This window comes from Xiphophorus maculatus, chromosome 10 (genome assembly GCF_002775205.1).
Source record: "Xiphophorus maculatus strain JP 163 A chromosome 10, X_maculatus-5.0-male, whole genome shotgun sequence".
NCBI classification, from domain to species: Eukaryota; Metazoa; Chordata; class Actinopteri; order Cyprinodontiformes; family Poeciliidae; genus Xiphophorus; species Xiphophorus maculatus.
The window spans coordinates 2342633-2356267 of NC_036452.1; the positions used below are offsets into that span (position 1 = coordinate 2342633).

At 38.2% G+C, this 13635-nt stretch overlaps 1 protein-coding gene across 6 annotated transcripts in view; it reads right to left on the minus strand.

Annotated features, from left to right (window-relative positions):
- The window catches only part of LOC102237473 (protein outspread-like), a 61261-nt gene that overhangs the window by 18021 nt on the left and 29605 nt on the right, over positions 1 to 13635 (minus strand). For 4 of the 6 annotated variants that reach the window (XR_002753403.1, XM_023341280.1, XM_023341281.1 and 1 more), the window contains exons 5-13: positions 12302 to 12386; positions 9068 to 9121; positions 7636 to 7828; positions 6749 to 7238; positions 3746 to 3881; positions 3550 to 3666; positions 1462 to 1518; positions 1311 to 1379; positions 283 to 372 (exon numbers count right to left, since the gene is read on the minus strand). Coding sequence is in view for 5 of the 6 variants with exons in the window: in XM_023341280.1 (XP_023197048.1) it covers positions 283 to 372; positions 1311 to 1379; positions 1462 to 1518; positions 3550 to 3666; positions 3746 to 3881; positions 6749 to 7238; positions 7636 to 7828; positions 9068 to 9121; positions 12302 to 12386 (1291 nt within the window). In the remaining variant the exon portion in view is untranslated. The remainder of the gene's footprint in view (positions 1 to 282; positions 373 to 1310; positions 1380 to 1461; positions 1519 to 3549; positions 3667 to 3745; positions 3882 to 6748; positions 7239 to 7635; positions 7829 to 9067; positions 9122 to 12301; positions 12387 to 13635) is intronic. The other 2 variants (XM_023341284.1, XM_023341283.1) reach the window with 2 other exon arrangements.

Below are 13635 nucleotides of genomic sequence, written 5' to 3' on the forward strand. Positions count from 1 at the left end.
ATCCGGCTCCTCATGTGAGGCAGCAGCACTATAAACAAAGACGGGTCTGGTTGCACGGATTAAGAGAGGAAAAGGTGGCGACGGCTGCATCTAATTTAAAACACACTGATGTCACAGAGATGAGAAACCAAAGTGCCATCCTCCATGTCGGACAATAAGCAGCGAGGAAGCCTGATACCCAGAGCTGAACCACGAGGAGTCTGGGGTTGTTTATAGACGGGCAGATTCATGTTCAGATTAATGACGCCACATCAGAAACGATGGAAAAACATCAACACTCACAAGGATCTGGAAGCCGTAGTTCCTCTGGACGGGAAACTCTTTGACATCGTAACATGTGGAGAGGTCGATTTCGCCATCCAGCTCCGAGGCCTGAAAGAATACAGGTCAAAATCAGGAGAGAATTAACATTTTAGGGCTTAAAGGGGCAGTGTCGTGTTTATTTTATAGTGCAATCAACAGCAGCTGCATTTCCATTACAAATTAGTTAAAATATTTGTTGATATTCTACCAATGTTACCATTGCAGTGTTTCTATTAAACAGAAATTGAAATTAAAATCACACAAGAATAAGTTTGATCATTAAAAACATGCTGCACTACTTCCTGTCGTCTTCTTCTTGGTTTCCACCAGTAGTAACATCTGGAGGTTGATCATGTGACTCGTGTGATACGAAGAAAGTTTTTCATTACAGTTTTATAAAATAAACCAAATTTACCTGGCCAAAAGAAACACCACATCTTAGCGCCAAAACTTTAAAGTTCTTTTCAAAATTAACGTTTTTCCATTAAGCAAATTTATTTTCATAAAGTCAAATTGCGCAACTATATGGTCAATGGAAACACAGCTGTTGTTACCTTCAGTTAATATATCAAATGTGACTTCCGGATTTAACATTTTGAAATTGGGCCTGTCTCTTTAAGAACTCCTGCTCTCTCTGAAGCTCCGCCTCCAGGAAGTCATCCAAACATGGCTCCTCTATTAACCCTTTAACGTTTTACCAGCGTTGCTCTGACAAGCAGCTCCTGTAATGAGCTCAGAAGCTGTTTGCTAATTGCTGCTGGCTAGTCTGAAGGAGCTGAGAGGGGGAGGAGCTACGCCTTGAAGGCGGGGCTAGGTCCACCCAGGTTTTTGGTTGCCATGAAGATTAAAGGATTTCTCAAACATGCATGAAAGAATCAAATAAACACTTCATGTTTATTTTTGATGAGGGAAAAACATTAAAACACGATTTAAAGCTAAATAAAAAAATCCATTTTACATGACACTGCCTCTTTAATTCAGTTTTAAAGAACAACAAAACTCCTCACCTCCTCAGCAATCGAATCTTTGTAGAACCTCAGGCTCTGGTCCGTCAGCACAAACCAGTGTTTCTTCCACTAAATTGGAAATTAAAAGCCGGTTACATTAAATCAGTCAAGCAGCAGGAAAGATTTAATCCTGCTAATGAGTCAAATTTACCACTCCATCTTCATAAAGCTTCGTCATCCATCCTTTTTTAAAGTTCAGCAAATCTGGCTGCAGAAAAAGCAAATAGATAATAATAATATTTATCATTTAATTAGAGATGCAGAAAAAAAATTATATAGAGAATGGCATTTCCAAGTATTCAAAATGCTCCAAAAATCTTTTTCTTTTTTCGCTAAATTATATTTTGAATAAGTCCTTAATAATAAAATGTTTTATTTAAGAAAAAAGATTGTTTTTAAAATACAAAATAAAATACTTTACTGATCCCCAGGGGAAAATTGATTATTTGTTAGCAGACTACTCCACCCAATATCAGTAAATAAAAATATAACTGTGAGCAAAATAAAATGTATAAAAACTATTTACATTAAAGTGTGATATAAATATAAATAAATACATAAAATAAAATAGAAAGAAGCATGCACATAGAAATATGCACATTTACAATCAATAAATAAATCTAAAAATGAGTCCAGAAAAAACTGAGTGTTTTTAAACTAGGATTTAAAAACACTCAGAGTTGGGTATTTTAAATCGTACATGTTTGACCAAACTTATGAATGTGTTGATGTATTTAAGTTATCAAATAAATGTGTAATTCTACACATTTATGCCTGTATTTTAAAAGAAGCAAACATTAAAGTCAACTCAGCATGATTTTTCTGTATTGGATCGGTATCCGCCGATACTAAACCACAGATATCGGTATCGGAAGTGAAAAAGTGAATCGGTTCATCCGTAAAAAATCCCATTGAAATTATTGTTTAAACCAATATTTATAAGAAGATGCACAAAAGGATAACTACTTATACTTTCTGACAGTCATCAGGTTGTTATAAGTAGGAAATTTTTAAACCACATATTGATTTAAAAATAGATAAAAATCAATTTTTTTTCTTTTCTTTAATTTTTTTGAGTGTTCTGAGTTTGATTCATATTAAACATAAAGGGCGTTAAATTAAATTAATATCTGAAACTGTTTGCTACACGTTCCTCTAGTTTCTGGAGAGAAATATCAGACAGAAAACCTGAGAATCTTAAGAGTAGATAAAGTTGTGAAGCGTTTGCTCGTTAAGTTATTGAGCGGAGCCTCGACTGCAGACTGGCTGGCGGGAACTGGACCGTCCCTGTGAAACACAAACTGCTGCATTAGAGCAACCTGCAGGCTGTTTATAGACGCCAAACTCAGAACGTTCGCCTAGAAATGTTCTGTGTGATCGGCGGCGGTACCTTGTTTTGGTTGAGTTTCATCCGGTGAGGGGTCACCGCCTGGCACAGAGTCATTCTGATCGCCTTTAACTCATATGTTGACAATCTGTTTCTGTCTCTGCCATGCAACTCTGCCTGCTTCTGAGCTGGTTATTTATAATCGGCAGCAGTGGCGGCAGTGGTGTATGTAGGCATGTGCATGGGGGGAGCGAGAGGGTTTGGCAGCTGCAGCCGGGACACAGAAATCAACCACACACTGACTAGATTACCCCGAAACAGACCGCAGTGTCAGACTGGGAGTCACCGATGCAGATTTAATCAGATTCACTGCAAAAACACAAAATATTAACAAGTAGTTTTGTTCTGGTTTCTAGTACAAATATCTTAGTAAGCTTAAAATACGACAAAACTAACATCACTAACTTTTCAGCAAGATATTGGAGCTTGTTTGGATTAAATAATTAATCTTAATATTGGTGAGAAACTTCTAGTTCTACTGGCGCCGTCACCTAGCAACGCCAGCCAAGCCCAGACCGTTACCTAGCAACCAAGTTCTAGCTCCACTGGCAGATTATTTCACTCACAAGACATTTTTTCCCATGTTATAAGTGCAATAATATACCAGAGAAACCTGTGCATTTCTATCAATATGAAGAAATTATTGACTTAAACAAGCTTCTATATATTGTAAGTTAGTTTTGTACAAAGATATTTGCACTAAAAACTGTACAAAAATACTTGGTAAAACTTTGTGTTTTTGCTGTGTTGATAGCTGCAGAAATGCTGTTTTTAACTTTGTTTGAGGGCTGGTGGGCAGACGGACGGACGGACAGATGATGTTCAGTTGGTGGTTTTAGTCTCCACACTGACCGTCATTGAAGACTCTGAAGCTCTGCGGTCCAGAGACTTTGCTCTTCTTAAGTTGAGGAAGTTGGAGCTGGAAACGTCCGGGGCCAAGCGGTCCTTCCCCGTGTCCAGTGACATCTCCTAAAATCACAAAACCATCAGAAACCGAAGAGCTCCGGCTTCACTTCAGCACTAATTAACCGTCAGGACAGCGGCGTACGTGTTTCCCATCCAGACACCGTCTCTCACTCCGGCCTTGTCTCTGGTTCACCGAGGTGTCATGGCCGACGCTGCTGCTTGTGTCCATACGCTCCACTGATGGGTTCTCCTCAAACCGGCCGATGATCTGAGATCTCCTACAAAAACAAACAAAAAAAAACGCACTGCTCAGTCATTTCTTCAAAAACTATGGAGCCCCCTAGTGGACATGGGGAATTATTCTCTTTATGTTCCCTCCCAATTACACCTGGACTATTATAGAATAGAATAGAATATACTTTATCGATCCTCAATGGGAAATTTCTTATTTGTTAACAAGCTACTCCCATTCAAGGTGCTAATTATTAGTAAATACAAATATAACAACAAGCAATACAAATTTTCTAAAAATATATATACAAGTGTGAGATTATAAGAATTTAAATATGATTAAATATTAAATAAATAAAATTAAATAACATCAATTAGCTGTATAGAGTGTTAGCGATAACAAATGTTAATTTATAACTGCACATTTAAAGCCTTCTACATTTTTTCTACATTCTTAACTCTTTGTTGAAAATGAATCTAACTTAGTGTTCATGTTTGTGTAAGGTTAAGATAAACTGCACAAAAATACAAAAATGATAGAAATTCTCCCCATGTCCTTTAGGGGGCTCCATAAAAAACAGATGCAAGTCAATAGAAATAAAAACACAGAATGCCAAAAATATCCACAATATGAAAGTTTTGATGAGTTAAAACCAGACTTCAGCAAAACTTTCAATGTTTTTCAATATTAATGTCCTTTTCTTGTTGAATAATGGTAATAATTCCACAAAGACGCACCTACAGCTGAACAGTGGTGTTAAATGATGAAAAAGGAAATAATTATTTCAAGAATGGCTCATTATACATACTGCCGAGACAGCAGCAATGAAAACAGTCAACGTTACCTGAAGGCACTGCAACTTGTAAGAGCAAATGTCTTAGAAATGAGTAACTCAATCTGGAGAGGTTAAACTGAATGTACAAAGGAAATGAGGTGAAACGGTGTGAGTGTGCGCTCCCAGCTGGTGCAGAGATGAAATGAGAGAAAGCAGGAATCAGCGGTGACCAGCAGGGGGCAGCAGGGGGTGGAGGGGTTGGCTGGGCTTTAGCTCTGAGAAGCTCGGTTCACAAGCCCTGGAAAAGATCGAAACAACAAAAGAAACTAGCAAGGCGGCAGGAGCTAAAAGGTAGAAAGCACCAGAAAATGAGCATTTATCTCCCCAGAACTACCAGAGTGAACCCAGTGGTGAGCTACGGTAGCAAGCAGGAGCAAACAGAGTAGAAGAAGCCACAGAGTTTTGCTAAACTACTAAAAAGCTGAATGTTTATAGCATGGCAAGAACTACATGTAGTTATATATCAGTGGTGGGCACACTTCTGCTAATGCGCTAATAGCAGAGCTAATTTTTCAGTTAGCACTTTTAGCGTTTTTGGTACCTTAAGTTTGTGGTTATAAAATGCAGAATTTAGTAATTTATTTTTGAGTGGATATTATTTGTATAGATGCCTTCTGATGAACAGATTGATGAATTATTGGTTGTCGCTGCGCAGTGGAAGTAGGCGGACTTCAAAATAGCAGAGCTATTTTTTTAGTTAGCACTTTAGCTTACTTTGAAAATGTTTAGCACACCTATCTTCCTCTAATCTTTTTTTCCATTTTCAAATTTTCATTTAGTTTATTAGATCTTTATGTTCATGCTTTTATTTTGAAGTCTGTTCAGCAGTTCTATTTCCTCTCCTCATGTTCACCTTTTCAATGCTGCTGAAAGTTACCTTTAAGTCAGTTTTGCACTAAGAGATTTGTACTAGAACAAAGATATGTAGGAAGATTTGGATTTTATAGTGTGATGGAAAAAATACAATTAAAAATTTGATTAAGGACAATGTGAAATTCAATTTAATTTTTTTCCCCCATTTCCCCGAACTTTTTAATGTCCCTCTTGCGCCCTCTAGGGGACTGGAGCCTCCACTTGGCTTCAGTTACCAAAACTAATGTTTTAGTTCGTAGTGCCCACCACTGTTATATATAGCCTAAAGCTCTTAATATTCAGGTCAATAAATCTCCTGCAGCTAAATGCATTTCAACAGTAGCTACGTTTCCATTGACCACATCAATGTGCAGTTTGATATTTCAAAAATAAACTAATTTAATAAAAATACGCAAAACCTAATTCTCTGCTAAAACGTTTTGGCCCCAGAATGAGGTGTGTTTGTTTCGCTGTAAGGAAATTGGTTCATTTTGCAAAACTGCAGTGGAGTTAGGCCGGTCACGGTAACAAACTGTCCCAGAAGTTATTGTGATAAACAATAATATTGTTATTTTGAGTCCATTTTCTAGTAATATAATTGGCGTAATTCAAAAGCACATTTTCAAAGTTAAATAAACTTTAAATTCTAACAAACATTTAACACTGGAACTGGAAGACATTTTAAATATCCAAAATAAAGAAACTAAACAACAAATAAAATACATTTTAATTCTCTGTGAACAAAATTTTCCTTCAAAAAAATAAGCTAGTTGAGACCAAAACACCAGAATGAAGACTGTTATCCAGCTGTTGGTAGAAAAACAATAAATGGAAATTATTGAGTTTGTTTTAATTTATCGTGTGATTAATTGAATTATTGATTATCGCTGGATGTCGCCACTGGAGCAAACTATGAAGAAGAAGACGACAGGAAGTGGTTGCAGGATGTTTTTTAATGTGTTATTGCGTGAACAAACGTATTCAGGTTTGATTTTAATCTTGTTTAATGGAAACACCTCGAGTGTAAAATTGTGATTTTTTTGACATTAGCAGAGAATCGACAAAGTTTTGTAATAAAAACGCAGCTTGTGATAAAATCTACTTTATCTATAAGGCACCTTTCAGGCAGAGATAATTCAAAGTGCTTGCACAAGGAAGTTAAAAACAAACAGAATAAGAAAAATTCTTCAAACCGATTAAAGTAACAGGAGGAGGTTTATTCTCACCTGCGCTCCTCCCCAAACAGCCGCACCACCTCCTCCCTCCCGGGGCTGCGGGTCCGCTCCCTCAGCTCCTGCCGCCTCTTCTCGGAGCGAAAGGCTTCCTTGTAGCTCAGGATGCGGGCGCGGGGAACGTCAGACAGCGCCGTGTACTCCCTGCCGGACCGGCCGGCCCGCCCGGCGCCGCGCGTGGTTCCTCCGGCCCAGGTGGGCAACGCCTGGCTGCTGGGCTCAGAGTCCAGGGAGCTCTGGGAGGAGCTGATGGTGGAGTAGCTCGGGGAAACCAGAGCTTTAGGGGAGGGAAGGGAGTCCGGGGAGCGCTGGGAGGTGGGGAGGTCCGGTTCGTACCTGGAAGCTCCTAAAGAGGAGGAGGACGCCGAGGAGGAGAGAGGCAGATGCTGCGGAGGCGCCGGGTTCGGTTCAGACTTGGTCTTCTCCAGGGAAAAGTATCCGCTCTCCACTCGGACTTTCCGGCCTGAGCTGACGGCGCCGCCGTCTGAAACGCAAGAACACGTCAAGTCAAACATCCTGTCTGCAAACGGCGGGAAATATGTTTTATTTCAACAACTCACAACCATTCATGAGTTTTACTGGGATTTCAACATAAAGTAATGATCATACAGAATATTAAACAATTAAAGAGGGAAGAAAAACAAAGCATGATTTAAAACTTTATTACAATCAAAAATCTGGAAAGTTTGTAGTTGTAACATGAGAAAATCTGGAATATTTCAGCAGGTATGAGAACCTTTTCCAGGCTCTGTTTCATTACACATCATCATTTTCTGGTCGTTCTAATAAGATCATCCAGGCCTGGAGATGCTCACAGCCCCGAAGGTGATGTAGAGAACCACCTGATTTAATCTAGTATCGGACCCTGGCAGTTTCCTCACCGTCTCGCGTGGTGACGCCGCCGTCCGGCTGGCTCTGGCCCAGCTGGCTGAGGCAGGACGCACTGCGGCTGCAGGGGATGGCGGCGCGGTTCCAGCGGCTCTGCTCCTGCCACAGGGTGGCGCGGCTGGTGGGGATCTGCTCGGCGTCGGCCATGCTGCCGCTGGTCACAGTGACCTTGGCCGGCCCCGGCTCCTGGGGCGCAGGGCGAGGCGGGGGGCGGAGGGAGGAGAGGACACAACGGGAGGTAAGGTCACAGATCGACTACAAGAGGAGCGCAAAGGAACAAAGGAAGACATGAAAAAGTTACATTTTTCTTTCAATTACGCACTTCTTGCAAAGCTTGCAAGGTTCCCAGGTGTGTCGGATTGAAGCTAACAGTAAGGCTGGGCGATCAATTCATCTTATTGATCAGTCATTTGGTTTTTGGAAAATCTGGATTTTCTTTCACCAATACGCTCAAAGTTATGTCATCACACCGAGAGCGGCCATCTTGTTTTGCAGCTTCTGTTTATTTGAAGTTTGAATTCAGATCAACTTTATGACAAAATATTAGGACAAGGCTATGTTTTCTTTCTCTCAGTTACGATAGAAAGTCATAACATTACATAATACTGCTGTACAATAATGAAGTCAAAAAATAGGACAACAAAATTTAGATTTTACCAGAAAAGTTTTTAATATTAAGAGAATAAATTAGTAATTTTATTAGAACTTCTGCAAGGAAAATAGTACAATACAATGAGGAATGTTGAGCATCTAAACTTTGGTGTCTATTTTACTTTTAAGAGATTAGCATCAAATTATTATCAGTCGCAGGATTTTGAAACAAATCTGAATAGATGTAGAAGAAAAAACACTGAGGTGCTCACATCAGATCCTGATATCATAGAAGCCTTTTTCTCATTAAAACCGCATTTTATCACATTTTTAAAATGTTTTTTCTGGTAAAATTGTGTTTTTCTTAAAGACTGGGCCAGATACCCCAATGCATAACTTGCAAAAGGAATGACTGAAATAATTTTCTGTTATTTGTGATTTCTTTTATAGAAAAGAAAATTAGAGATGAAACTGGAGATCTGGTATGAAAATAATCTGGGACTTTATTTTTAATCCACACCGCCCAGCCCTGACTGCCAGTGACGAAGCAAAAAGAGAGCAGCAATCAACAGGAGCTCGATCATGGCAAACATACCTGTAATTCTGATGGAAACAGAAGTAAAACATTTAGCAGAAATATTACATACAAACAGCATTTTTAGCGATCAGTGAGGTCCATCAATCTGTTACAGGAGGAAAATTTAAAGCGAAGAAATCATCGACTTTCTTTAGAAGTCCAACATGCTGCTGACCAGAAACTGGGATTGTAGTGATTATCTGCAGGAAGCAGCGATTCTGAGAGCAGAACAGACAGTTTGGTCGGGCCGAACTCACAGAGACTCCGTTCATGTCTTCAGTGGAAAAACACTGGATGAGCGTTACGCCGTCCTGCCAATCACACAAGCTCTCCACGTCAGATCGTTATGACCCAGGCAGGGAAAATATTTTTAAAATGTTTATTTAATGAGACAAAAGGTTGAAACCGAAACATATTTTTCTTTTTCCTGTCAGAGCAGTAAAAAAAACAAAGTTTGTGATTTTTTTCAACAGATCTAAACATGAGTGACTGATAATTAGTCTGAACATTTTTGAATGTTTTTCTACTCAGAAATTTTTATATTTTTTGAAGAAAATTTTGGAGAAGAATCTCAACATTTCTGAGTTTTTTTTCTTCTGGCAAATTGTCAAGTTTTCAAACTGAGAAATGTTCATGTTTTTTTTGTGTGTGTGTGTTTTTATAGAGAATTTCTGTTATTAAATGCAAAATTTTACAGTTTTTCAAACTCAAAAATGTTCATATTTTTTCCAAGACATTTTTTTAGATTAATTTCATAATGTCTAAGTTTTTTCTATCAAATGGTTTGATTCTTCAAACGCTGAAATTTCCATTTTTTTCTAAAATATTTCTGAGAGTAATCCCAAAATTTCGAATATTTTTCTAGCAGATTGTTTTTATAGTAGTTATAACCGAGTCAGTAAAAATATTTAGAAACTGTTTATTTAATTTAAAAGGTTTGAAAGCGGAGTGTAAACGGAAATGTTTTCCAGTCAGAGCAGACGTTAGCCCTCAGGTCGACGCGCTGCTGATTATTTTCAACAGCGTTAAGCATGTGTCGCTGCGAACATATATAAACACGGGAGGGGAGCTCTGAGTGGAAAAGTGGTGTTGACACAGTGAGGTGTGGAAAATATAAACCTCAACTCAAAGCTAAATATCCACCAGCGACAGTCTGTCATATCAACACACAGCGAAGGAGACGATGACAGAAACTGATGGCAGACAAGTGGTGGAGCCCGTTTAGATGCTGCTAACCCTAATTATAGTTATATAATGGTGCAAAAAACAACATAAACCAAACATCAGCCATGTTTGTAAACAAGCTTGTAGATTAAAAGTCTCGGAGCAAACATTTAAGCCAAGGGTCTGCAATAGAAATTAATAACCGACTAAAATTAGCCAGTAATTTTAACTGGGTTTCTGAAGGTTTTTCCAGCTCAAATTTAAGGATTTTAAAGATATTTTAAGACAGTTATGAATGAAATTTAAGACTTGCATCACAACTGAAATGTACAAAAGAAAACTGCTTATTTTATATGATAGAAATGTTTAGTTTTTTTTAACAGGATGCAACAGAAGTGAGTCAGTGGCAAAGATGAACTGATACTGATAAACGTACAAAAGCTTGGATATTAGCAGCTAATTAGCATAAAAATGTCTGAAATGTTTGAATGACTAAAAAATGTCCAGCGAGAAAAACGAACTGCAGATGATACATGAGAGTAAATAGTCACAGCAAAATTTAAGACCTGTGATTAACATATTTAAGGCCACCTTACATTTTTTTATTTAGTTTGGAAAATGTTTTTTGTTTGTTTTTAACATAATTTTCTGCAAATATAATTATCCCACAGAAGAACATTTATTCATCCTTTTTGTTTTTCTTTTTTTACACCTAAAAAGAGAAATGAAATGGTTACACTAAAAATAATCAACTGCAGAAATCATTACATTTGCAGTTAAAAATGAAATTTGGAGCTACAGATATCCCGGAAATATTTGAAAGATGCAGCAACAGGGAAAAAAAACACATTTACAGATAATTATTTAAGATTTTTACATCTTCAGCTGCAGCCTAAATCTGTATTTGTTCACCAGTAAATTAACTGGGATTTCTTCCAGTGAGGAAAAGTGTGGATAAAAATATGGTGGACTGTAAGAGTAAATCAGAAACTGAAACATGCAGAGGAGAGAGTTTGCTTATCTACACAGGAAGGGATTGTGCTGGATTAAAAAAAGATTGACGACGGGGTCACAATGGGACAAACGAGCAAAACAAGGTCAGGGCGCCGTCATTAGAGGAACCAGAAACAAACTTTACAGAGATTTGTCTTTGCCAAACGCAGTTCTGGCCTGCAGTGGGTGGTCTGCGGTTATATTCCTGTATCGTATGTCTATGTTTAGCAGGAGAGCGCTCTATGTAATGGAATCTAATGGAGACCTGCAAGTTTCTTACAAGGGGAAAATCCAGCTGCAGCCGTTGTGAGCGAGCCAAGGTTTTATCTAGTCAACACCTGCATGCTAACGGGCCGCGGCGTCCAGAACCGCTAATCCCATCGGGCCAGAGAGACACGGCTAACTTTAGCACAACGGGACGGAGAGTCACAACGACACCTGAGATCAGGCGGTTAATACGGTGGCCTGCTGGGGTCAATATGTAGAGAGAATAAAAAATAAAAAGGACGGGAAAATTTCTGCCAAAAAACTCAAATTTTAGAGAAAAAAACAGAAGTTTCTGAGTTTGGACTAGAGAGACTCGGTAAAGTCCATGTTTTTTCAAGAAAGTTTCTGAAAATGATATCAAAACTTCTAAATTTTTTTCTAGCAATGTATTTGACTTTTCTAACTCAGAAAGTTTTCATAATTTTTCAAGAAAATTTCTGAAGTTAATCTGAAAATTTCAAATTTTTTTCTACCGATTTCTCAGTTAAAAATGCCCATGTTTTTTCAAATACATTTCTGAAATTAAACTCAAAATTTCTGGGTTTGTTATAGAAAAGTTTTCCTTTATCTGCAACGACCCTCATGCTGTCTTAGATTAGTTATTTTCTGTACAATTGTTGTTTTTATCTCTTCAAATATATACCAAGTAGAAAATATTTTATAAAGCAAGAAAATGCTTTATAGAAAAAGAAATCTCTAAATCATTATTAATTTATTAAGAGGGTTGGTTTTCCAAAGCTTTTTTGGGTTTATTGTTCTCATTATTTCACATTTGGCAACAAAAGTAACATCAAGACATTGTGAAAAAATGTCAAATTTCAATATTTCCAATAATTATTTTATTAATTTAATTAACTACTTTATTTAGAATCCCTGACATTGTAATTTGATTTTCACCGAAACGAGAGCCAAAACGGATCTAAAATGGAGGATTATGTAACACTGAAAAAACAAAAATAAAGGTTAAAATCTTTTTCTTTCTTCTCTGAAATCGACAGAAAAAAAACTCGTTCACTCGTTCTTTCAGGCGAGTGAGAAAACGCCGGCCATCAGATGCGAGTCCTTACCTGGTGAGTGGGAGGATCAACTTTGCGTTTTTTCTTCTGGTTCTGCCTGTTGGTCCTGGGATAGACGGTCAGCGCCTCCTGCCACCTAACGGAGCCAGAAACACTCTGCTGTTACAGGCGCCGCCCTTCACGCACGCACACACACCGACTGTAACCGGACCGATTTCACACACACCGACTGTAACCGGACCGATTTCACACACACCGACTGTAACCGGACCGATTTCACACACACCGACTGTAACCGGACCGATTTCACACACACCGACTGTAACCGGACCGATTTCACACACACCGACTGTAACCGGACCGATTTCACACACACCGACTGTAACCGGACCGATTTCACACACACCGACTGTAACCGGACCGATTTCACACACACCGACTGTAACTGGACCGATTTCACACACACCGACTGTAACTGGACCGATTTCACACACACCGACTGTAACCGGACCGATTTCACACACACCGACTGTAACCGGACCGATTTCACACACACCGACTGTAACCGGACCGATTTCACACACACCGACTGTAACCGGACCGATTTCACACACACCGACTGTAACCGGACCGATTTCACACACACCGACTGTAACTGGACCGATTTCACACACACCGACTGTAACTGGACCGATTTCACACACACCGACTGTAACTGGACCGATTTCACACACACAACAAACTGGACTGCCAAGTTTACTCAAAAACAAACTGTTGAATCCTTTGGTACCACATTGATTGATGCATTTAAAATACAAATAAAATATTATTTAGCAGGAAAGTGATTATTTAATATTAAATAATATTTTATATCGTAGCTTTTAAACAATACAGAAGAAAATGTAATCAACTTTTTTCCTGAAAATGTCTTAAGGCATTTGTTGTTTTTATTTCTTCAATAATATACTAAAGCAAAGCAGTCTAATTCTGCAGAAAAAAAGAATCTGTAAATCACTGTTGATTCAGAATATTAACAGGGTTAATGTATTACATGGAAGTAAATATTTTCAAAAGCTTTTTTGGCTTTATTGTCTTTTCATTTTACATTTGGCAACCAAGGTTGCTGGTTTTACCGAAATGTAATCAATAAAATCAGAAAAACTGTTAACTAAAGAAAAATACTTTGTCTTATACCTAAATAAGGAAATGCTCAAGAAAATACAAACTGTATTTTATCTTTCATTTTCTTGTTTGTCACAAGTCTGGCTGCAGCGTCATCAGTCGGCTCAGTCTGGACTACAAACATACACTCATTAAATTTGGCATGAAAAATGTTTTAGTTATATATTCCTGTTTGAAATTAGAGTTTACAGTTAAAAAGCTTC